The 25307-nt window shown below is 48.7% G+C and overlaps 1 protein-coding gene across 2 annotated transcripts in view; it reads left to right on the top strand.

Moving 5' to 3' along the window:
* Nucleotides 1–1769: 1769 nt before the first annotated feature.
* The window catches only part of LOC144890641 (uncharacterized), a 77595-nt gene continuing 54057 nt past the window's right edge, over nt 1770–25307 (top strand). Inside the window, exons 1-4 of one of the 2 annotated variants that reach the window (XM_078771474.1) lie at nt 1770–1847; nt 2077–2185; nt 6805–6968; nt 18293–18725. In XM_078771474.1, coding sequence (XP_078627600.1) covers nt 18305–18725 — 421 coding nt within the window. In that variant the 5' untranslated portion in view covers nt 1770–1847; nt 2077–2185; nt 6805–6968; nt 18293–18304. Of the gene's footprint in view, nt 2186–6804; nt 6969–18292; nt 18726–25307 lie in introns of both variants that reach the window. The other variant, XM_078771481.1, reaches the window with a different exon arrangement.

Raw genomic sequence — 25307 nt, 5'->3', positions numbered from 1 at the left:
ACGGTATGACTTGGAGGTTAACTACTGCCGTGGTTCTGAGATGGTGCTCCCCGACACATTGTCCCGTGCACCTCTACCGGACACCGACTCAGAAGCTGGGAAAGACCTTGAGCCTGTGAACATGTTCCAGTTCCTTGCGATCACGAGTGGGAAATACCTCGAAATCCAGGAAGCTACTCTGAGTCAAATGAGCCTTCTCTGCGGTGTCATTGCAAGTGGATGGCCTGACTCCCGAAAGGAAGTCCCAGCACAGGTCCGTCCGTACTTTGACTCCAGAACGCAATTGGCAGTCTCAGACAGTGTTGTCTACAAAGGCATGCGCCTTGTCATCCCGCCAAGCCTCAGACCCAGAATGCTGAGCTTGATTCATGAATCGCACCTCGGAGTGAACAAGTGTAAGCAGCGTGCTCGCGAGGTCATGTATTGGCCCTCAATGAACTCTGACATCGAAGAAACTGTACGGAATTGTTGCAAGTGTGCAGAGTATCAAAGCGCTCAGCAACGGGAGCCTCTTTTGCCGACTTACACGCCCGATCTTCTATTCATCGAAGTTGGAAGCGACGTTTTTGACTTCGAATCAAAGCAGTATTTGCTCACGGTCGATTATTACTCCAAGTTTGTGGAGGTGGATTGCCTCAAGGACATTACAGCTCGCTCTGTAATCGAAGCTCTCAAGCAGCAGTTTTGTCGACATGGTATTCCAGAGAAGCTGCGAAGCGATTCCGGAAGTCAGTACACGTCAGAGGAATTTTCTCAGTTTTGCAAAGAATATGGCATAACTCACGACATTGTGTCCCCCAAGCACCAACGTGCCAATGGAGAGGCAGAAAGAGCGATCCAGACAGTGAAAAGGCTCTGGAAGAAGTCAGCAGATAAGTACTTAGCCCTGCTAGACTACCACACCACTCCACTTGAAGGAATAAACTTGTCCCCGGCTCAGCTCCTAATGGGAAGACGCCCCAGAAACACACTGCCTTGCAACCGCACTCTTCTCATGCCTGCGCGGTATGACCATCACCTTGTGAGATCACGCCTTGACACACAGAAGGAGAAACAAAAATACTATCATGACAAGCCATCTATGTCAGATTTGCCACCGCTCCAGCCGGGAGACAGTGTTAGGATGTTGCCAAACCCGGAGGCCAGGCATTGGATTCCGGCTGTAGTTGAGGCGCGCCACAACAGCCCCCGGTCATATTTGCTGAGGACCCCAAACAATGTGTACCGGCGTAACAGGCTCCATCTCCGCAGAGTGCCTCATTCAGCCAATGTTGGCCCGGTGGGAAGTCAGCCACTCTCTCGCTTTTACTCTTCCCAGGACATGAGGGACTTCCCTGATCCCACCACTCAACAGGACACCCCAGTGGGGAACTGCTGCAAGTCCCCAAGTCCAAGTGAGCAAGCATCTGAATCCCAAAGTCTCCCAACAGTGTCATCGCCTCGAGCCACTGCATCTCCCAGAAATACCAAGTTCATCACAAGGAGCGGCAGAGCGGTTAACCCTCCCAGACGTCTGGATCTTTAAATTTAAATCAATTGATTCACGTGATCTGAATGTGATGCTGTTTGTTAATTAATTCAGTGTAAGTTTTACTTTATAGAGTTATTTGCTTTGCTGGTTTCCTTTAAAGTGGCTTCCTTGAAAGAAAGGAGGATGTAACGTATTATTCTGACTTGTATTTGCATTGTTGTTGTGGTTTATCGGACGCGCTTATTCGTCAGACACGAGTGAATCATCACCGCGTCAATAAACGCGCTTTCCGCTTCCGGCACGATGGAGTCTGCTTGAGTTCGTTACAACCGTTGATGAGGAACGAGCTGCTTGGCAAGCTCCAGCAAGCTGCTTGGTAACGAAACACCTCAATTTGTTTTGGGTTCCAAGAACGGGCGAATTTTAAACAACTGAATTATTAATGGGGCTTTGTTATTACCAATAATTCTGTGTCACAATAACTCGTATATTATTTACTCATATTATTGGTGCTTTTGTTGAGTTTATTGTTGTCATGACTTGTGGTAATTTCTCTTCCGGTTCATTGTTCAATTCACATCCTCTTTCAACCAACCCAACCTGAGTCGTGGGTGTTTGTGTTCGTGCTCTTCCCGAAGTTGTTGCTTCACCTCGCTCGGTCCTGATCTATCACATGGAGGTTGCGGTGTTCAACTTCTAAACCATCCCGACCAGGTAAGAGCACATTTTCATGGACGATTTTTTTTTTTTTTTTTTTTTGTATACAAGATCGAGGCTCGTGAAAGAGCGAACATTAATCACACAGAAAGACAAACAGACACATAAAACAAATAACATCGGGAGCGGTAGACAAGATGGGGAGAGAGGGGGAAGGACACAAACACAACATTTGAGAGCAGGGACCGAGATACATGGAGACATCGAGAGATCTGTGGGAGGGAGAGGGCTTTGGGGGGGAGGCATGTGAAGGGGGGGAGGGGGGGTGGGAGAGGTATAAACATATGGACACTGCCAGGATTTCCAGGAAAGAAGTTGGAATTTCAAACAAGGTGGATCTGGGGTGAATTAGTGGGGGTAGAAAAGATCAAGGTTTTGGATGGGGGAAGATAAGAGATGGTGGTGAACAGCTGTTTTAAAGACCTGGAGGGAGGAGAGGGATTGAAGGGAGTGTGGGAGTTTGTTCCAGAGGCGGGAGAAAAGAGGAATGAAAGAGTGAAGGTGAGCAGAGAGCCGAGATTTCGGCAGTTTAACCATCAGAGGGTTGCTGGCAGATCTTGTGCGACCTGTAGGAATATTTGGGGGACAGAGCACAGAGAGAGCTGGGGGAGCAAGGCCGGAGAGGAGTCGGTAGAAGACAGAAAGACCACCTACCTGCCTGCGGTGAGTGAGTGAAAGGCCCTCAGAGATAGCTTCATCGCGGGAGATTCCAATGATTTTGAAAGCTTTGGATTCAACAGCGTGAAGCCGAGCCAGGTGTGAGGCAGGAGCACCAGCCCATAGGGGAGAACAGTATTCCATTGAGCTGCGGATGAAAGCCTTGTATGTGGTGAGGAGCTCAGGTGTGCCGAGGAAGGACTTCGCACGACGGAGGATGCCCAGTCGGCGACTGGCTTTGGAGGCCAGCTTGGAAATGTGGTTTTCCCAAGAAAGATCATGGCAGATAGTGAGACCCAAAAGCTTGAGCGACAGAACTTCTTGGAGAGGATTGTTGAGAAAGTAGATGGGAGGGTTGTCCAGTCGATCTTTTCGGAGAGACATAGTAAGAGAGTGAGATTTGTCAGGATTGAAAGACATGTTCCACTTGTTTGACCAGTCTGTGATTTTGTCCAGGTCTTCAGAGAGTGAGGAGGCTGCAGACTGCCGATCTGAGGGAAGAGGAATGGAGCGGCAGAGAGTGGAGTCATCAGCAAAGAGATAGAGAGGATTTTCCAGAGAGTCGGAGAGATCATTGATAAAGACCAGAAAAAGCACAGGGCCCACATTTTTACCTGACATGACCTCTGAAGTTTGACCTCGGGGCCCCAAAATCTCATCAGTTAATCTTTACATCATTATCCATATGTGTAGCAAGTTTGAATTGGATCACTTCAGCCGTTCTCAAGGTATAGACATGTTCCAGAATTTGACCTTTGACCTCTTGGCCCCAAAATAGAATCGCTTCATTCCACATAAGAATACCAAATTTGGTCAGAATCTCATCACTGGTTCAAAAGTTATCGTGGTAACAGCATTTTTACCAACCATGACCTCTGACCTTTGACCTCGTAATCCCAAAATCGAATCGGTTCATCTTTACCTCATTAAACACACCTGCACCAAGTTACGATCCCCCAACCCCTACGTGTTTCGGGTCTGATTTGGGGAAAGGAGACATTGAACCACTTAGAATGGACTTTCGGGCCCAAAACGTGTCTCTGCATTTGCCGCTTTAATCAGAATGCTGAACTCGTACTCAGGGAACCTCTCGCTGGGATGAGCCCAGAGGAGCAAGTATCGTACATCCTCCTGTGGGTAGAACAGCAAGGCCTCCACATGTACAATTCGTGGGATGTGCACAGCACACGTGGAGCTTTTCATTCATCCCAAACATGTATGTCAGGGATCTCCTTCGAATTAGGATGTTCGAGCAACAGTACCCGCCCTATGCTATGGGCGGGGCTTCAATTGGGAAGCCCAAATGAAAAGGAAAAATATCAGAAATTGAAGGCTTTTTTTGTATTTTAAACGATTCATATAAACATCCGTTGAATCATATCAAACGCAAATCATCAAAATATAAACAGTACATGGCGCCCACTTTGAAAAAAGATTGAAATCTGCAAAACGGAAGCGGCCGCCACACGTCTTTCTCAGTCACACGTTTATGTGTGAAGAGTGTGCGCCAAATCTGCAACATGGAAGCGGCTGCCACACGTCTTTCTCAGTCACACGTTTATGTGTGAAGAGTGTGCGCCGAATCTGCAAAACGGAAGCGGCCGCCACACGTCTTTCTCAGTCACACGTTTATGTGTGAAGAGTGTGCGCCGAATCTGCAACATGGAAGCGGCTGCCACACGTCTTTCTCAGTCGCACGTTTATGTGTGAAGAGTGTGCGCCGAATCTGCAACATGGAAGCGGCCGCCACACGTCTTTCTCAGTCGCACGTTTATGTGTGAAGAGTGTGCGCCGAATCTGTAACATGGAAGCGGCCGCTACACCTGTTTCCCAGTCGCTTTGCACACACTGCCACGTTACTTCGGAGCCGCACGTTTATATAAGAAGAGTTCGTCAGGAGTCGATATACTCTCTCCTGGTACATGGAATAAACAGTATTTGTAGAATTTCAACAAAAGCCACATCACTGTTCACATCGGTAAATATTATAACATCGTGTTTGGAAAAACTGGAAAATTGGAAAATGTAAAAACAATATAGCCTATTTTAATCCCAGGGGTCCCAGGAATACCCACCCAAAATATAGTTGCGATCGGTTGAGTCGTTTTTGCGGTACATTCGAACGGACGGACATTTGGTGAATTAGAGTAAACCACCTTGAGAGGCCATTTTTCCCCACAAAGCGGGGGTTGGCCTTTTTCGGGAACCGTGGTTGTTGTTGTTTTTTGGTCCCCTTTTTGAAGCAATGTTTTACGGCCGGATGCCCTTCCTGACGCCAACCCTTTTTGTCGCACAGCATAACTGTGAATTAGAGTAAGATGGCATTATATGTTAATTTGGTTACTGTTGTTGAATGTTGGTATGTGACGGAGGCATGCATCATCGCTATTGCGCATGCGCAGCCCGTTTGTCCTGGTGCCTTGTCTTTAGTATCTTAGTGTGCTTTTTTGCCTCGTCATCCGATAACGTGTGATGATTAAAACGTGATTTTAAAAAGGGATCGCAAGTACAAGTCTAAATGGTGTGTGTGTGTGTCCCATGTGTGTGTCCCATGTGTGTGTCCCATGTGTGTGCCCCCATGTGTGTGCCCCCATGTGTGTGCCCCCATGTGTGTGCCCCCATGTGTGTGCCCCCATGTGTGTGCCCCCATGTGTGTGTCCCATGTCTGTGTCCCATGTGTGTCCCCCATGTGTGTGTCCCATCAGACCTTAAACTTATAAAAGTGAAAAAATAAGGACCACCCTACTGTCTGTTTCCAGGACAGCAACACTGCACAATGGTTACCAGTAACTGTGACGGATATGTGCCCGGAACCCCGCTCATACAATGTAACTACCGAGTCGGGAACCATGCTACACTGGAACCGCCGTCATCTGAAGCCATTACCTTATGACAACCAACGAATTGCCCAAACAACTCTTCCACTGGTGTCACCTGAATGTGTACGGTTGATCGCGCCAGATAAGTCACCGAGCCACAACCTTCCACCACTGGATTTTATGACTGACTCTCCAAACAATAACATTTCCATTTGTCAGCATTCACATTCTGGCCATTTTTGTCAAGCCACCGCCCTGCTATAATGTATAGTATGTATGGGGCATTGGTAAATCGCTGTCCTTTTTAGGCCTCTATCGACAATGTCTACAAATATAGGTTTTCGTTTCCACGATAAGTTGAGAACGGCTGAAGGGATCTTTGTCAAACTTGGTGCAGGTGTGTATAATGAGGTAAAGATGAACCGATTAGATTTTGGGATTACGAGGTCAAAGGTCAGAGGTCATGGTTGGTAAAAATGCTGTTACCACGATAACTTTTGAACCAGTGATGAGATTATGACCAAATTTGGTATTCTTATGTGGAATGAAGTGATTCTATTTTGGGGTCAAGAGGTCAAAGGTCAAATTCTGGAACATGTCTATACCTTGAGAACGGCTGAAGTGATCCAATTCAAACTTGCTACACATATGGATAATGATGTAAAAATGAACTGATAAGATTTTGGGGTCCCGAGGTCAAAGTTCAGAGGTCATGTCAGGTAAAAATGTGATAACTTGTGAACAGCTGAAGGGATTCAAAGCGAACTTGGTACAAGTTTTATGATGATATAATCATGTGGGCAGAGGCATATCGGTTTACATCGTGATGTAGAATAGTGTTATTCCAGTTTGTAATTACCATCATGCTTCTTTTTCGAAGAAAGGGGATATCAACCACTGAATTATTAATGGGACTTTGCTGTCACCAATAATTCTGTGAAACAATAACTCGTATATTTTTTACTGATATAATTTTGTGCTTTTGCTGACTTTATTGTACTCATGACTTATGGTACTTCCTCTTCCGGTGCACTATTCAATACACCTTCTCTTGCAACCAGCTGTACTTGGCTCTTGGTTTTGTATGCGTGCTCTTCCTGTGGTTATTACCTCGCCTCTCTCGGTCCCGATCCATCGCAGGATCAGAAGAGAGGGATGGTGTGAAAGGCGAGTTGCACTCCGAAGAGCGCGATATGCTGGAAAGGGTTCTGGTGTTCTCCCCTTCACTAATAGGTCAATAGAAGGGGTTGTGTGAACTCCAACCTTCATGCCAAGTCGACAATTGAACAACAAGTGAACGAAAGGTAATTACTCTCATGCACCTTGAATGGTCGTGGAAATTGGCCGATCTGTGGCTTCAGTTCTTCATCTAATGTCAATTGGCTGATGAGCCATCAACGATGGCAAGGATTTGCAACCTACTGCTTTTTAAGGACTTGAGTGCGGTTCCTGACCCCAATCAATCATTAGTTTTTTTTACAAAAAAGGTTTGAGTGTTTTGAAAGGATAAATTAAAACTCGAACTGCACCACCTCCCCCCATTCTTCCCTTTCTCCATTCTCCCCACCCCTCATTCTCCCCACCCCTCGTTCTCCCCTTCATTTTCCCTCATTCTCCCCCTTCCCTTCTCTTCCCCCACTCTCCCCTTGCCCCCACCCTCCCCTCATGCTGCCTTCCCTTCCCCTCCCCCCTCAACCCATGCCTTCTCCCCACTCCCTCCCCACCCGTTCGCCTACCCTTCTCTTCTCCCCCACCCCTTTCCCCTTCCTTCACCTCTCCCTTCCCTCCCCTCCCTCTCACCCCTCCGCTATCTTCCCTTCTTCCCTTTCCTCCCTCTCTTCTCCCTCTTCTCCCTCTCAGAGAGCATCATACAATTCCTTTATTTTAAAGGAAATTCCTTTAAATTCCTTTATTTTTGTGAAAACCTTGAATTTTCCTTTATTTTTGTGAAAAATTCCTTTAAATTCCTTTGACTTTTTCCTTGGGAAAGAACAATTTTTGAAAATCGTGAAATAACATGTCATATCCTAAAATGCACAGAATTCCATAATTTTGAACCACTAAATCGTAAAATTTTCCAGAAGTATCACTTGCAAAATATTTCAAATATAATCTGGAACAGGGTCTCTTGGTTCAGTATTCTCTATTGCTTAATTCTGGATTCATTTTCATATGTAGCATGTTCTTTCTAAATTTGACCAGCTGAAAAGTTGAGTCTGCCTCTGGTCAGTATATTTCCAGAAATCATGCCATGACCTTGCACCTGTCTTTAATACGAAGAAACGTTCACAGTCTGCAGGGTGAAGAAAGAGACATAACTCATGGCAAAATTGGGTGAGTAACCAGTCATTTATTCAGTTCAGTATTTCTCTTTATTAAGAAAAAGCTCGTCCTCTCATTACATCCTTGCTTCTCTAGGGCACTTAGTTATCAATTATAAAAATAAAAATACCTAAACAAACCCAAGATGTTCTGTCTTTTTCTTCAATATATATCCTGAGAACTTGAACAGGAATGGATAAACCGTCTTCACATTGAGATGTGTTGTGGACAACCAGTTTACAATTTAGTTTTGACGCAAAGCATCTAGTGAAGGTTGGACTAAGCAAGAGCTCATGAGTGCATGACGAAGAGGGCATATGATATGAGTGTGTGCCTATGATGTATGGTGGATCAGACGTTGACTGTCCGGTCAGAATATGATCAGAAGTGAGACCTACGACTTGAAGCAGTATTGAGTATTTGATTTTTACCCTTATGATAAAATATGATGCAGGGCGGTGAGAGTTGATGCCAACTTCAGAGCTGATTAGCATTACCCTTTGGTTCATGAATTAATGTGCCTTCATTCTTGTGCACTGTGCAAATACAAATTCAAAGTGTGCTGAATTTAAATACCCATGGATCAACCAGCTTATCTAAGTGTGTTCAACACTGCCCAGTGATGTGTCTATAGGCCGTGATCCACAGAAATGTTGTTGAGACGGCCAATTTTTGAGTCGTATGTGTTAACATTCCACATATCGTACGACTTAAAAGTCATGCGAGTGTACATGCGGCGCTCAGATCCACAGGCTTTGTGATATTAACCTGTATGACTCCATATGCACTAATGACCATCAGGTACCCAGATTTCGTACACTTTTCCGTGTAGCATTTTAAATTAAAACTAAAAAAATCAAAGTTCAAAAATTCAAATTAACATTAAAATCAACCTTAAAATTTAAATTCATATCAAAATTAAAACCGAAAATTTAAATTTTGAACTTAAATTTTTTTAAAACTAAAAACATGCAGGTACTAGTGCCAACACACGTATGACCCGATCAAAACTTTTTGATCGACTCATACGAGCTCCTGCGAATCAAAATAAATCGGTGCGGTCCACAAAAATCGGCGCGGAGGTCAGGTTCACTGCAGGAAAACGCACACGAGTCGTCCCAGTAGTCGGCGACCAGTCGTACGACCCTAAAATCGGCCAGCAGAGGCCTCTGTGGATCAGGCCCTTAACTGAGGGTGATAGCTCTACAGGCCTCAACAAATGAGGTCATTATGAAAAGTATGGCTAAAATGATGAACATTATTCTGTTGGCGCTTAGTAGACATCGTTATCAAACATCATTATATGTTTGGTGTAGAAACCTAATAAGCCACATCATATAGTTAGGATTTTAGCCTATACCTGTAAGATTTAATGATGATTGTGATGGATGTTTTAGTAGTTCTATATATTTACCCAGATTTTCTACTTTTTTTTCAGACTTGACCGTTTCCATATGAAGAAATCATGTACTGAAGAGTAAACATGCCTGCGGGAAAGACGTGGTTTAGTGAAGCATGGCTCGATGCCATAGACTGTAATGGGATGACCCTTAAAACTTGGTGTCGCCAAGATGAAGCAAACCAGTATGAAGTTACCTGTCGTTTTTGTAAGTGAACTTTGGGGTGTTCCAGTATGGGCAAACAACAGCTTCTCCAGCATGCCGCTGGAAAAAAACATAAACAAGTTACAGACATTAAAAAAGACAAGAGGCAACAGCTCTTTGTCACAGTGTCAAAGGTAACCTCTGCCTCCATAAATGAGGGTTCCAATGGAGAATCTTCACAGACAGTTGCCACCAATCAACCACAAGCACCAGGGAAAAACCTTACGTTGTCGGCCGCCCTTCAAGACCGGGTGACAAAAGCAGAGACACTTTGGGCCATGAAAATTGCAGGATCAGACTATTCATTTGCCTCCTGCAAGAGCGTCAGGGAGCTTTTTAAAGCCATTTTTCCTGGAGAAGAATCGGCTCGATTCACAATGTGCCCATCAAAGGTGTCATATATCATCTCAGACGGAATTGGACCATTTTTTATCCAAGAAATGTGTGCAGACCTTATCCAATCTGAAAGTACATTTACCCTGCACTTTGATGAGACGGGGAAAGTGCAGGGGAAGAAACAGGTGGACTTTCTCCTTCGTTATTGGTCAAGAGAGAATGACGGAATTACTGTCCGATATCTGAAGTCATCCATGCTGGGGCACGCCCCTGCAGACACAATGGTAAAGCTAATTTTGGACACACTAGCCGAACATCAAATACCGCTATCCAAGCTACAGGCTCTTGGATGTGATGGACCAAACGTCAATAAGAGCATTACCAACAAGATCAACCAGCATCTCGCCGAGGCCAAACTCCCACAGCTGGTAGACGTTGGCACATGCAGTCAGCATGTCATACACAATGCATTTGGATATGCTCTAAAAGTCTATGGTCATGAGGCAGAAGAACTTGCGGTAGATCTGTTTTACTACTTCAAGGCATCAGATGCCCGCAAGGAAGACCTACAACTGTTGCAGGAAGAACTGGGCTTCCATATTCAAGGCATGCTAAGACATGTACCAGTACGGTGGTTGACACTTGGACCAGCACTACAGCGAATCCTAGACCAGTGGGAGGTTTTGACTAAGTACATCTTGATTGAAGTCCCTGCCAATGACAAGAAATGTAGTGAAGGGCCTAGGTACACCCGCATTGCAAGAAAGCTGAAGGACAAGAATACTCTGGTACAAGTGCACTTCATCCTGGCAATTGTGCCGCAGCTGGAAGGCTTCCTTAAGATTTTCCAATGTGAAGGACCCCTTGTCCATGTCCTTCATGACGGTATGGTAGAAATGGTGAAGGTCACTCTTATGAGATTCATGCAGAACGACTGGGTCGGCAAGCTTTCCATCGCAGACCTGACATCAGGCCTTGACCTGAAAGACCATGTTCTGGCAGATGAAAAGTTGAATGTCGGTGAACCAACGCACAAAACGATCGAAGCAATACCAAGTGAATCTAGAAAGAGAAACTTCCTTGGAATGAGGCATTTCTACAAAAACCCTGTCAGAATATCTGTTGAAGCAACTGCCCCTTGGCAATAAACTTCTTCGTGAACTGAGATGTGAACTTCGTGAACTGCAACCAAAGAGGAAGTCTTCTTCCATCTCCTCCATTGAGAAAGTTGCCCGTCGCCTGCCTCATGTCATCAACACAGAAGAAATGGCTACCCTCTCTGATGAGTGGAAGTTGTACCAGCTGGCAGAAATTGACGTTTCTGATGACAGTGGACAAGTACTGGAGCAAGGTGTGCCAGCTAGAAACAGTCACTGGATCACCAAAATTCAAGGTGCTCCCAAAAGTTGTGAAAGCTGCCTTGGCTCTTCAACATGGCAACGCTGATATGGAGAGGAGTCTTTCAGTGAACAAAAAGACCATCACAGCTGACAGGGTGAGGTTGTCATCTGACAGCATCAATGGCCTTAGGACTGTCAAGGACAAGCTCAAACAACACAACAAAGACCCTCTAAAGGTCCCAATCACTCCAAAACTGTTGCTGGCGACAAGACATGCAAATGCTCTCCATAGGAGACGCATGGAGGAAGAAAAGGAAAAGGCTGCCCTAGAAAAGGCCAAGCGAGAAAAAGAAGAGAAGGAGCGAAAAATAAGGCAGAACCAAGCAAAAGAACTGGAAGCAGCCAAAAAAGACAAAAGCAAGTCAGAGAAGTCATTGGAGCTTTCTGAAGAAGAGTGTCAAACCCAGTTCCGCATTGCAGAAACACTTCTGAAAGAAGCCAATGAGAAGAAAACTGTTGCTGTCAGTGCAAAAAATATGGACCAAATTCAGATAGCACAAGGAATGGTTCAAATTGCATCTGACAAAATGTCTGAGGCGAAGCTCAAACTGGAGAAAATACAAACAGAAAGGAAGAAAATCAGTGCTTCCAGAAAGCATATGATGGACTCGTGTACTTCAGCCCTCCGCGGTGTGCCGAAGTAAAAAAAATCTAAGTCGTAGAATGTTTTCCATAGCAGTGTCATGGATGATCAAGAAAAGAGAGACTTCTATACAATTAAGAGACATTGACATTATCTTGAAAAGAGAGGGCAAACCCCATTGCAAACCGCAGAGGAAAAATGATCAGCTGATATATAATGCAGCAACAACAACAACAACATGCATTTTAAGGCCATTTTCCCTGCTAGAGCGGGGGTTAGCCTTGCGGTCCCCATGACGATCTTCTCCATTTTGCCCTATTTTCTGCATCTCTCCTTGTTAACCCCCTTGCCCACATTTCTTCTTCCACCATCTTTAGCAAAGTCGTTCTCGGTCTTCCCCGTCCTCTACTTCCTTCTACATTCATTTCCATCACTCTTCTCAACCAGTCACTTTCATCCTTCCTCAACACATGACCCAACCATCTCAACCTGTTCCTCTTCACAGCATCAATCACAGGCTCTATTCCCATCATCTTTCGCAATTCATCATTTGTCTTCCTCTCTCTCAAGGATACTCCGCACATCCACCGAACCATTCGCATTTCCACCCTTTCCAGCCTTCGTTGCTGCTCTACGTTCATTACCCATGTCTCGCTCCCATAAATCATAACACTTCTCACACATGCGCACCATACACCTTTCCCTTCAGCTTCAACGACACTCTCCTCCTCATCAGCACGCCACTCAGTTCCCGAAACTTCTTCCATGCACATCTCACTCTTGCAACCGTTGCCGAGTCTGATCCACCTTCTCCATTCAGCATGTCTCCGAGGTAGCAAAATGTTTTCACACCTTCCAGCTTCACGCCGTCTCCAAGATCCAACTCAACATTTCCTCCATCTGCAGCTCCCTCTGTGCACACCTTACATTTGAATGTAGCTGCCACACTGGTTAATGACCCTCTCAGACCACTACATTTTTGATGAACCCACTCAGCGCACATTGTACATTGAATGGAGTTCACTCCGACACCCTTCCTGCACACAGCACAGGGCCACTTCCCAGTTCTTTCCACCTCACCACATGCTTTACCACTTGCCATCACCTTCGTCTTTCCGATATTCACCTTCAGACCTTTTGTCTCCATACATTCCTTCCACTTGTTTATCTTTTCCTTCAGTCCATCCATATTTTCCGCGATCAACACCAGATCATCTGCATACAACAACTCCCATGGTAAACCCTCCCTTACGTTCTGAGCCAGCACCTCCATCACAGCTACAAATAGTAGTGGACTTAGTACCGACCCCTGATGCACTCCCACCTTCACCTCAAACTCACCACTGTTCCCGTCCTTCGTCCTTACAGCTGTGCGCGCTCTTTTGTACATTGCCATCACTACTCTGATCAACCATTCCTCCACTCCTAATTTCCCCATTGCCCATGTCAATACTTTGCGTGGAACCCTATCGAATGCTTTCTCCAGATCAACAAACCCAAGAAACAACTTCTGCCTCTTCTCCATGTACTTCTCCTGCAACTGCCTCACAATAAAGAGCGCGTCTGTCGTTCCTCTTCCTGGCATAAATCCAAACTGCATTTCGTCGATCTTCACCTTCTTCCTTGTCCTCCTCTCCAACACCCTTTCCAATACCTTCATTCCATGCTCCAATAACTTTATCGCTCGGTACGAGCCACACTCCAAAGGGTCACCTTTCCCCTTGTATAGAGGGACTAGGGTACTCGGTTCCCAATCCACTGGAATGCGGCCTTCTTTCACCACCAGATTACAGATCTCTGTCATTCTCTTCACACCCCAACTTCCTGCTGCCTTCAACATATCTCCCACAACTCCCGTCGGCCCTCCCGCTTTTCCACTCTTCATTGCTTTTATCGCTTCCTCAACTTCCTTCTCAGTTATCTTCTCTGCCGGTCCTAAAACTGGGTTACTCTCTATGTTGCCATCCCATTCATTATCTGTATTCAACAGCATTTCCATATATCTTTTCCATCTTCCTTTAATTCCATCTGGGTCCACAACGATTTGTCCCACTTCATCCTTCAAGCAACTCACCCCCATCGCATCACACCTCTCTTTCGCTATCTGCTTTGCAATCCTGAATACCGCTCTCTGACCCTCTTCCGAATCCAAGCTTTCTCCGAACATTTTTCTACATGCCTCCTGCGCCTTTGCTACCTCTTTCTTTGCAGCCTTCTTGGCTGCCTTATAACTTTCATGCTCTGCTTTTTCTGCTCCCGTACCCTTCGCCTTCTGCCGCTCCTTGAACTTCTTCCTCTTCTCGTCAATCCTCTTTCCAACTTCCTCATCCCACCACCATGTTTCCGAGTGCCTCGGTGGTCCTTTTGTCCATCCACATGCCTCACCAACGGCTCCCAACAGACTAGCTTTCATTGACATCCAACCACGTTCAAGCTCAACCACATCATCCTCTACCCTACTCAGCCTCTCTTTTCATGCCTCCTTTACTGTCACCTCTTTCAACCTCCACACCTTCATTCTCGGTTGGTGCTTCACCCGCCAAGCTCTCCTCGCACCTTTCACCCTTATGTCGCAGACAACCAAGTGGTGCTGTGAAACAGCCTCCTCCCCCGGGATCACCTTTGTGTCCCGGAGGTGCCCCCTATCTCGCCTACGCACCATCAGGTAGTCAACGGTTGTCGTCGACCCACCTGACGTGTATGTAACAGGCTTATTATCCTCTTTCTGGAACTGAGTATTACAAATCAACAAATCAGCTCCATCAGCAAACTCCAAAATCCTTTCACCTTCTCCATTTCTCACACCACATCCGTAACCCCCATGAACTCCCTCAAAACCGTCCATACTCCTTCCCACATGTCCATTTAGGTCTCCTCCTACCACAACAACCTCCTCATCTTTCACGTTTTCCATCAGCTACTCTATCGCACACCAGAACTTGTCCTTCTCTTCATCGCTCCGACCAACCTGAGGAGCATATCCCGAGATGACGTTCACCAAGAGCTTTCCAATCATTTTCACCATCATCAACCTATCACTCACTCTAGTCACACTCACCACACTGTCTACAAACTCCTCAGAAAACAGGACACCAACACCATTCACGCCCTCCGGGCATCCTTGCCACACAAACTTGTATTTCTGTCCCTGCCTACCCTTCACCATTCTCACACCACTTCCCTTCCATATCATCTCTTGCACACAACATATGTCCACTCTTCTTCTGACCAATACTTCCACCACTTCTGATCTCCCTGTCATTGTCCCTACAATCCATGTCCCATACCTCAGAAACTGATCTCCACTTCGGGCTGTACCCTGCCCATATGCAGTTGTAATTGTCATGGTTCTCTTTTTGAGGCAATGTTTTTATGGCCGGATGCCCTTCCTGACGCCAACCCTCTTAGTCGCCTCTTACGACACGCAGGGATACGGTGTACCTATTCTAACCAGGGTACACACCGGGATGATATATAATGATATATAATTATGCAGCGATGTTGACATTGTCTTTGGATTTCAACTGTGCTGAGTAAATTGTGACTAATGTGAAGGCAGATCAGCTGATAACTTGATTAACCCAGTACTCTCTACGTTTGACTCTGACCCAGTGTTAAAATAGGAATCTGCATGCCATAAGCATTTAAAAAGATGGCTAACAAAATGTTGGTATCCTACTGCAAGATGTAATGAGAGGACTAGTCCATTGATGTGGTTTTGTTGTTGTCAAACCTATGTTACGTCAGACTTATTCTTTTATACTTTTCTTGTACTCAGCCCAAGACTTGAGTGTGATCAGTTTTAATTTACTTGGTATGGTCTGTGCTAAGTGTGATCGGTTTTAATTTGCATGGTGTGGGATGTTTCTCCATGCATGGCTGGCGGACTTCCTCTCTAGTCGTAGTCAACGTGTGGCCCTGAATGGGTTTCTCTCATCTCCTCTTCCTGTTCAGGCTGGAGTTCCCCAAGGCAGTGTTCTGGGCCCTGTGCTTTTTCTGGTCTTCATCAATGATCTCTCTGACTCTCTTGAAAATCCTCTCTATCTCTTTGCTGATGACTCCACACTCTGCCGCTCCATTCCTCATCCCTCAGATCGGCAGTCTGCAGCCTTCTCGCTCTCTGCAGACCTGGACAAAATCACAGACTGGGCAAACAAGTGGAACATGTCTTTCAATCCTGACAAATCTCACACTCTTATGATGTCTCTCCGAAAAGACCGACTGGACAACCCTCCCATCTACTTTCTGAATAATCCCTCACTCTCTTCAATCCCACTCCACCCTCCAGGTCTTTAAAACAGCTGTTCACCACCATCTCTTATCTTCCCCAATCCAAAACCTTGATCTTTTCTACCCCGGCTAATTTCACCCAAATTCCACTTTTTTGAAATACCAACTTCTGTCCTGGAAGTCTTTGGTGTCCTTGTGTTTTATACTTCTCCCTCCCCCCAGGCCCTCTCCCTCCCACACATCTCCCGATGTCCCTGCTCTCAAATGTTGTGTTTGTGTGCTTCCTCCCCTTCTCTCCCCATCTTGTCGACCGCTCCCCTTTTTATATACTTTGTTTGCTTGTTTGTTTGATTTGTTTGTTTGATAAATGTTAGCTCTTTCACGAGCCTCGACTCTGTATACAAAAAAAAAAAAAAAAATTCCCACTCCAATTCCCACTCCTCCCTCCAGGTCTTTAAAACAGCTGACAACCACCATCTCTTATCTTCCCCCTTCCAAAACCTTGATCTTTTCTACCCCCATTAATTCACCCCATATCCACTTTTTTGAAATACCGACTTCTTTCCTGGAAGTCCTTGGTGTCTTTATGTTTTATACTTCTCCCACCCCCCCCCCCCCCTTCTCACGCCTCCTCCCTCAAAGCCCTCTCCCTCTCACAAATCTCCCGATGTCCCTGCTCTCAAATGTTGTTTGTGTGCTTCCCCATCTCTCCCCATCTTGTCTACTGCTCCCCTTATTTTGTGTTTTATGTGTCGGTTTGATTTTTTTGTGTGATTAATGTTAGCTCTTTCATGAGCCTCGATCTTGTATACAAAAAAAAATGTGCTAAGAAATGCTTTTGACTTACATACAGACTTAATATGTCACTTATCCTTTGTTCCTTGCATATAGATGTTAGGATTGGAGTAGATGTGTTTTAATGACAACAGGAACATTAAGATCTACTGTTGATAAACTGGTGGTAGCTTAACATGCTTTCTAGGAACCAAACTACAGCATTTCTTTTATTAACTGGTGGTGTGATAATTATGCCTCAAAATTGCCATTTATATGATACAAACACCTATGTGTTTGCCAGTCTCAAAGATAGATAAAGAGCTATAGTGATATGTATCAGTTCTTGGCTTTACAAGAAGTAAGAAAAGTCACTGTTTTCTGTAAGTTATCATAGAAGTACCCTTTTGTAACACGGTACTTCGTAATTTTTACTTGTTAAGTTTGTACTAATAAAGTTTTTTTTTTTTAGGTGAGAGAGCCAACCCTGCGGTTGTGAACGTTTATTCGGGAGACAGCAAGCTCATAAGTATTTCAAAGCAATTACATTTCAGGGCTCATGCATCCAGTTTTATTTTCGTCACCGAAAATGCCACCAAATATTGTTTATAGTCACCAATTCCCCACCAAAGATCCAGATTCCATACACTTTTTTTCTATAAAAAAAAATCATGTCCCCAGAATGTTGAGGTCACTAAATGAATAATTTGGTTTTTTTGCGATTGGCAACTTCACGACGGATTTGCGTGAGCCCCACATTTGTATCATTGAATGTAAGTATGGAAAAGAATCCATACAGAACTGAGTTGAACCAAAACAGGTGTATATAAATTACAACTTCAAGTCAAAAATATGGGTATTGGCCTTATTTCATGTTTAAACTTCCTGAAAAGTCGAGGAATATTCCTTTAAAACTCCTTTATTTTTCTCAGAAATCCACGTAAATTCCTTGAAATTCCTTTATTTTTATGACAAAAAATTCCTTTAAATTCCTTTATTTTTTTGGGAGGGTGGTATGATCTTCTCCCTCTCTTCTCCCGCTTTTCTCCCTCTCTTCTCCCTCTCTTCTCCCTCTCTTCTCCCTCTCTTCTCCACTCTCGTCCCTTCTCCCCTCCCCTCCCTTCTCCCTTTCTCTCCCCTTTTCCCCTCCACTCCCTTATCCCCTCCACCCCCCTATCCCTTCCACTCCCTTACTTGGGAACAGCTGGTATGATTGATTGGATAAAATTATAGCTCACAAATTTATTTTTTTTAACTGATTGAAGAAAATGTCACTTGTAGCAAAGTGAAATGGCGTGCTTGAAATGAATGAATGAAGTAATTAATGAAATGGCATGTATGTTATGACTTTACGAACATGAGCATTGTATCCCTGGCAGTGCATCAGTGAAATGGACCACTTCTTGGAATGGCTCAAGTCGCAAGGCCTGAGAGCAGAAACAGCCCAAGCAGTGGTCGATAAGCTTGGAATTGAGAATCAGAAGGTTATTCGAGCTTGCACAGAGTCAGATGCATTGCGAACCGAGCTCCTCTCTCTCGCCAAAGAGAAACTTCAATTTGCAATGTATGCTGACTTATGTAAATTTATGAATTCTTTTTTAAAGCCACAAGATGTCCAGATTGCAGGTTCTTCTCTGTTGGGAAGTCTGTTTGTCAACTTGGAGAATGTTATTCGGGAACTTTCAAGTTTCTCCCAAAAGTTTGTCAGATCCCAAAATGTGCAGCTGGAAAACGTTTCTGGGTTCTGTGGAATCGGGTTCAGTGATGTCTGCAGCCTCCGCTGTCAGGATGATGGATCAAGAGCCAAGTCTCGTATGTTGCTTTTTTATACACCTCTGCTTTCCAAGAAATACTTTGAAAGTTTCCCAATGTGTTCTGTGTTTAACGGCACATTTAAGTTATCCCTGTTCCGATGTCCCTGTTCTCTGCTGTTGTACTTGTGTGCTTCCCTCTCTCTCCCCATCCCATCTCCCGCTCCCTTTATTGGATGTTTTGTGTGTCCGTTTGATTTTTTTGTGATTGATGTTAGCTCTCACATGAGCCTCGATCTTGTATACAAAAAAACCCAAAAATCCCCATGCTTTATATCATGGAAAATCTATAAACCCAAGGGGCAAACCCCCCATTTTTTGTGAAAACAGACATGGTCTGCTATAAAAGTTTGTTGTATATGGTTGGATTCCTTAGACCCCCAGCAACAACTTCCAGGTGGACAACCTTTCCAACAGGCTACTGTAACTGTGCAATTCAAGATGGCGCCCAAGATGGTCGCCATATTTTTAAATCTCCATATTGTCGTCAATTGTTATCTTATTTTCATGTGTAATACTTTGTTTCTCTGGTTTTCAAGGTCAGGGAATCTATTTATTGTGGCGGACACGAAAGCTCACGGGCGTGATGACTTCATTCCGTGCACCAAGTGGGCGTTGGCCACGCCCGAGGGGTAGGCGTGGCCTCGGGATATACACGGGGCTCGCAGCCCCACGCTCCTCAGTGCTACAGTGGAGCTCTTATAATAAAGACACTTTCAATTACCCGCGTTGTCCGCTTCCTTCTTGTAAGCAAGCAAGCGCGCGTAGCATCGCGCTTTATTGGTGACCTCGACGTTCCCGGTCAACCGCCGCTGACCACCCGAACACGCCAGAGCAACATGGCAAACAACGCGGTAAAACTCCCTGAGTTCTGGGAGGCCCAAGCTGAGGTCTGGTTCGTCCAGGCTGAAGCCCAGTTTCAGCTTCGGCGCATCACGGGCGACGCGATACTACCACATCGTCGTCGCCCTCGGGCCCGCCACAGCTACCCGAGTCGCGTCTTTCCTGAGGAACCCACTGGACGACCACAGGTACGAGGCGATCAAGCGTCTCCTCCTCGTCACGTTCGGCCTCACGGCGGACGCACACGCCGATCGCCTCCTCGACCTCCCCGAGCGAGGCGACACATGACCGTCGGTCCGAATGGACCATATGCTGTCGTTGTTGGGCCCGGACGAAACCCCGGATTTCTATTCTGAGCGCTCTTTCGACGCCAGCTGCCGGCACGAGTACGCCTCGCGTTGGCCGGTTCCGTGATAACGGAGCCCCTCGCCCTCGCTGCCGAGGCAGACAAGTTCTTTGCGGCTATAGACACGCGGGTGAGTTTCGGTGCGGCCCTCGCGGCTCCCGGGGCTGCGGCGGCTGTGGCTACGCGCCCCTACTCCGAGCCCGAAACTCCTGTGGGTGACCACACCTACGACGAGGGGCTCCTCTTGGCGGCCGCCACGCCCACCTCCGCCGCCGCGGAAAAAACCGCAAACCTGGTGCTGGTTTCACACCAAGTTCGGCCACGAGGCTCGGCAGTGTCGCCCGCCGTGCTCATTCGGCAGGTCGGGAAATGCCCGGGCCGGCCCTCGGTCGTGGCATCGAGCGCCGGCCGTTCAAACAGCCTGATTTTCATCACGGACATCTTATCCGGGCACCGTTACCTGTGCGACACGGGAGCGCAGGTGAATGTCGTTCCCACCGGTACGTCCGACAAGCAGACCGCGGGCCGGGGCCCCGCGCTGCTTGCTGCCAACGGTACGTCCATTCGCACATACGGAAAACGCTGCCTTTCTCTGCGGTTCGGAGGGCAGGTTTTCCGGTGGTCGTTCGTCACTGCCAACGTGCCTATGGCACTGCTCGGCGTGGACTTCCTATGTGCCAATGGTCTGCTGGTGGACGTAAAGCACAGAAGGCTTGTCCAGGCCGAGACGTTCAGCTCGCTCGCTTGCGCGTTGCCCGCCTCGTTGAGCAGCTCCTGGAGCGGCTCGCTGAGCGGTTCGGTTCCGGCCAGGTTCATCTGTACGCTTCCGGCAGCGAACAAATTCACCCGCCTCCTCGCCGGCTTCCCGGCCCTCACGCTGCCCACCTTCTCGGCGGGGGCCGTCAAGCACGGGGTGGAACATCACATCCCCACCGCCGGGCCATCGGTCTACGCCCGGGCACGCCGCCTCGAGCCGACGAAGCTCGCGGTAGCGAAAGCGGAGTTCGCTACGCTGGAGCGGCTCGGCATCTTGCGGCGCTCAGTGCTTGGGCGTCGCCGCTCCACATCGTGCCAAAGCCCGGCGGGGGATGGCGACCGTGCGGGGACTACAGGCGCCTCAACGACGCCACCACCCCCAAGCGCTACCCCGTCCCCCACATTCAGGACTTCTCCGCCCGGTTGGCGGGCATGTCCTTCTTTTCAAAGGTGGACCTCATACGCGGCTACCATCAGGTCCCCGTCAGGCCGGAGGACATCCTGAAGACGGCGGTCATCATCGCGGCGGTCATCACGCCGTTCGGTCTTTTCGAATTTCTTCGGATGCCCTTCGGATTGAAAAATGCGGCTCAGGCGTTCCAGCGACTCATGGACAGCGTCTTGCGCGACTTGGATTTCGTCTACGTCTACCTGGACGACATCCTCGTCGCCAGCGCGTCCCGCGAGGATCACCTACATCATCTCCGCACGCTCTTCGAACGTCTGGGCCAGCATGGCCTAATCGTGAACCCCGCCAAGTGCCGGTTCGGCGTCACCGACATCGACTTTTTGGGGCACCGCGTCACCAGGCACGGGGCCGTTCCCCTACCGGCCAAGGTGGAGGCGGTGAAGGGGTTTCCGCGCCCCCGCACGATCAAGGGGCTCCAGGAGTTCCTGGGCATGGTAAACTTTTACCATCGGTTCCTGCCCCGCATCGCCCAGCTCCTGCGCCCCTTGCACGAGACCCTCCGAGGGAAGCCGGGCAAAGGTGACGTTACCTGGACCGAGCAGATGGCCGCGGCGTTCACGGGCGCGAAGCTCGCCGTGGCTAACGCCACCATGCTCGCGCACCCGGCGCCCGATGCACCGATCGCCCTCACCACCGACGCCTCGGACTACGCGGTGGGCGCGGTGCACGAGCAATGGGTGCGTGGTGCCTGGCAACCGCTGGCGTTCTTCAGCCGGCAGCTTCGCCCACCCGAACGCCGCCATAGTACCTTCGACCGCGAGTTGCTCGGGCTTCACCTGCCGGTCAGGCACTTCCGCCATCTGCTCGAGGGCCGTGCGTTCACGGCCTTCGTCGACCACAAGCCACTGGTCTTCGCGATGGGCAAGGTTGCTGAGCCGTGGTCGGCCCGGCAGCAGCGTCACCTCTCGGCCGTGTCCGAATACACAACGGACATCCGGCACATCGCGGGGATGGACAACCCGGTGGCGGATTGCCTTTCCCGGTCCGTCGCCCACGCAGTCCACCTTGGCATCGACTATGCCCTGATGGCAGCGGACCCGGCGTCCAGGCCTTGCGGACCGCCGTCACGGGCCTCCGCGTCACCGAGGTGCCGTTCGACGGCATGGGCACGGCCCTCTTGTGCGACGTCTCCCTCAGGCGGCCTCGCCCCATCGTGCCCGCGGGCTGGCAGCACCAGGTTTTTGACACCATCCACGGCCTGTCCCACCCGGGCACGAAGGCCTCCTAGAGGTTGGTCGCCGACAAGTTTGTCTGGCATGGCCTCCGGAAGGCCGTCCGCGGCTGGACCAGGACGTGCCTTGCGTGCCAGCGCGCAAAGGTGCACCGGCACACCCAGGCCCCATTGGCCCCGTTTACGGTGCCGGCACGTAGGTTCGACCACATGCACATGGACCTGGTGGGACCGCTGCCCCCCTCGTGGGGTTTCACCCATGTCCTTACGATGGTGGACCGCACCACCCGGCGGCTGGAGGCCGTGCCTTTGGCAGCGACGACGGCGGCGGACATCGCGCAGGCCGCAGGCGTTCATCGCCACCTGGGTCGCCCGGTTCGGCGCCCCCTCGGACATCCCGTCCGACCGCGGCCCCCAGTTCACCTCGGAGCTCTGGGGGGCGGCTGCGCGGGGGCTCGGGGTCCAGCTGCACCGAACTACGGCCTACCACCCCCAGGCCAACGGCCTGTGCGAGCGGTTCTACCGCTCATTGAAGGCCGTGCTCCAGGCCACCCTCCGTGACGGCGGCTGGGTCGACAGGCTCCCCTGGGTCCTGCTGGGCCTCCAGACGGCACCCAAGGACGACCTGCGCGCATCTGCGGCGGAGTTGGTCTTCGGGCAACTGCTGTGGGTGCCGGGCGAGTTCCTCCCCGACTCCACGGCACCATGGTCCGCGGCGCAGGAGCGCTGCGCGCTTCAGGAGACCGCCCGGAGGTTCGCCCCAGTGCCCACGGCGCACCACGGGCACCCCCCTACGCACGTCGCCCCAGAGCTTCGCACCGCGGAGTACGTCTTTGTCCGGCACGACGCCCACCGGACACCACTGCGGCCCCCGTACGACGGGCCTTTCCGCGTGCTGGAGACCGGGGTGAAACATTTTACCTTGGACATCGGCGGCACTCCTGACCGCGTCTCAGTGGACCGCCTCAAGCCGGCCCACCTCGACGTGGACCACCCGCCGCCGGTGGCCCGGCCCCCGTGTCGGGGCCGCCCCCCTGCGGGCGGACCCCCGGCACCACCCAGGCACGCCGCCCCCCGGTCCTGCACCCATCCCGGGTGCGGCCGGAGGCATCCCAGCTGGCAGCCCTGCACCCCGGACGCCGCCAGTCGCCAGAGGGCGCTTCGGCCGGGTCATCCGTTTGCCCCGCAAACTGGCCCTTCAGGTGCGTGGGAATTCTGGGGGGGCGCGTGTGGCGGACACGAAAGCTCACGGGCGTGATGACTTCATTCCGTGCACCAAGTGGGCGTTGGCCACGCCCGAGGGGTAGGCGTGGCCTCGGGATATACACGGGGCTCGCAGCCCCACGCTCCTCAGTGCTACAGTGGAGCTCTTATAATAAAGACTCTTTCAATTACCCGCGTTGTCCGCTTCCTTCTTGTCAGCAAGCAAGCACGCGTAGCATCGCGCTTTATTATGATGGTTTCAGAGTGATATGATGTGTTTTATGCCATTTGTCTCATAAAAATCATGTGGGCAGAAATGTCCAAAACTGTGTGATCTGTAGTGGTGTGGCTATTGTGTAGTGTGCCTGTAGTCTAGCATATCAGAAATTTGCATGTCGTGTAGCATATCAATAGCTTGCATGTAGGCCTACTCTAGTTGCTAGTATGCATAACATGGTGGTGGTTTTGCTGTTGCAGGTGATTGCATGAGAGGTACGATTATGACCCAGGCAGAGAAACGGGTGGTGGAAGGAAGCTTGTCACTGAAAAAGGAACCCAATAGGAGACGCCAGGACACTGACATTGACTACACAAAGTGCATAATATGTCAAGGACTTGGTGCAAAGGGACTATATAATATTACAACAACAGACAAACTAGTTTTGGCCATGAAGGCTCGACAAGATGAGACATTTGAGAGACTCAAATATGATTTGGCTACTGGTACATGTATTTGTCAGAGATGAAGAAGCTGCCCATCACTGCTCCTGAAGTTCACACGGCACTGATGCAAGGAGCATTTGTTGGAAGGAGAACTACTGGCATCCACAATGCTGTATCTCCTGACATGCTCCTCGAGCAGACCTACAATGCAGATGCCAAGGAACAGAGTGGGCTGGATGGAATAACACTCAATGAGGCTGCCCAGACCAAATGGGTCTACACCAAACCTGTCACGGCTGCGATCTCTGCTGAACTGAAGTCAATGCTGCATCTCACAACTTCAAACCCACATCATGAGTCTGGTCCAACCCGAGTGGCAAGTGATGCAGATATGGTCCAAAAAGTGATAGCAGCCATTGAGACCGATCCTTTCTCAGCAACAATGACAGCTCTGGTGAACATATCAACAGGGCAGCATGCAGATGCTGCAGTGCAGGAACATCTCACAGGTGTGAAGGAACTTGGTCAGAAAGCACTGTCCAGTTCCATATCTGGTTATCAGAAGGAAACAACCATTGTGAAACTGAAAACATTCCACACCCAAAATGCAAAGCCAAAAAAGTCGACAGGGAAGAGTGCAACAGGCAAGAGTGATGAAGTCACTGCCCTTCGCATAACACAGATCAATGCCAGTGGTGGAGACGTCGATGTCGTCAACTTTATTGGCAAACACGAGTGCAGTAAAGTACCCCCATCTTTATTCAATGAAGATGGAACCATGAGGGCTGCAGGTACAAAGGCTAGTCTAGTGAAAACACTGAAGGAGGAGACTCAAGTGACCAGTGCTAATATTCTGCCACAAGGAGACTGGAAGACGACAGTAGTGGTTTTTTTTTTTGGTTTTTTTTTGTATACAAGATCGAGGCTCGTGAAAGAGCGAACATTAATCACACAGAAAGACAAAGAGACACATAAAACAAATAACATCGGGAGCGGTAGACAAGATGGGGAGAGAGGGGGAAGGACACAAACACAACGTTTGAGAGCAGGGACCGAGAGACATGGAGACATCGAGAGATCTGTGGGAGGGAGAGGGCTTTGGGGGGGAGGCATGTGAACGGGGGGGGGGGGG

Source organism: Myxine glutinosa, chromosome 1, assembly GCF_964187855.1.
Source record: "Myxine glutinosa chromosome 1, kmMyxGlut1.1, whole genome shotgun sequence".
In the NCBI taxonomy this organism is placed as follows: domain Eukaryota; kingdom Metazoa; phylum Chordata; class Myxini; order Myxiniformes; family Myxinidae; genus Myxine; species Myxine glutinosa.
This window is presented reverse-complemented; position numbering and strand designations above follow the sequence as displayed.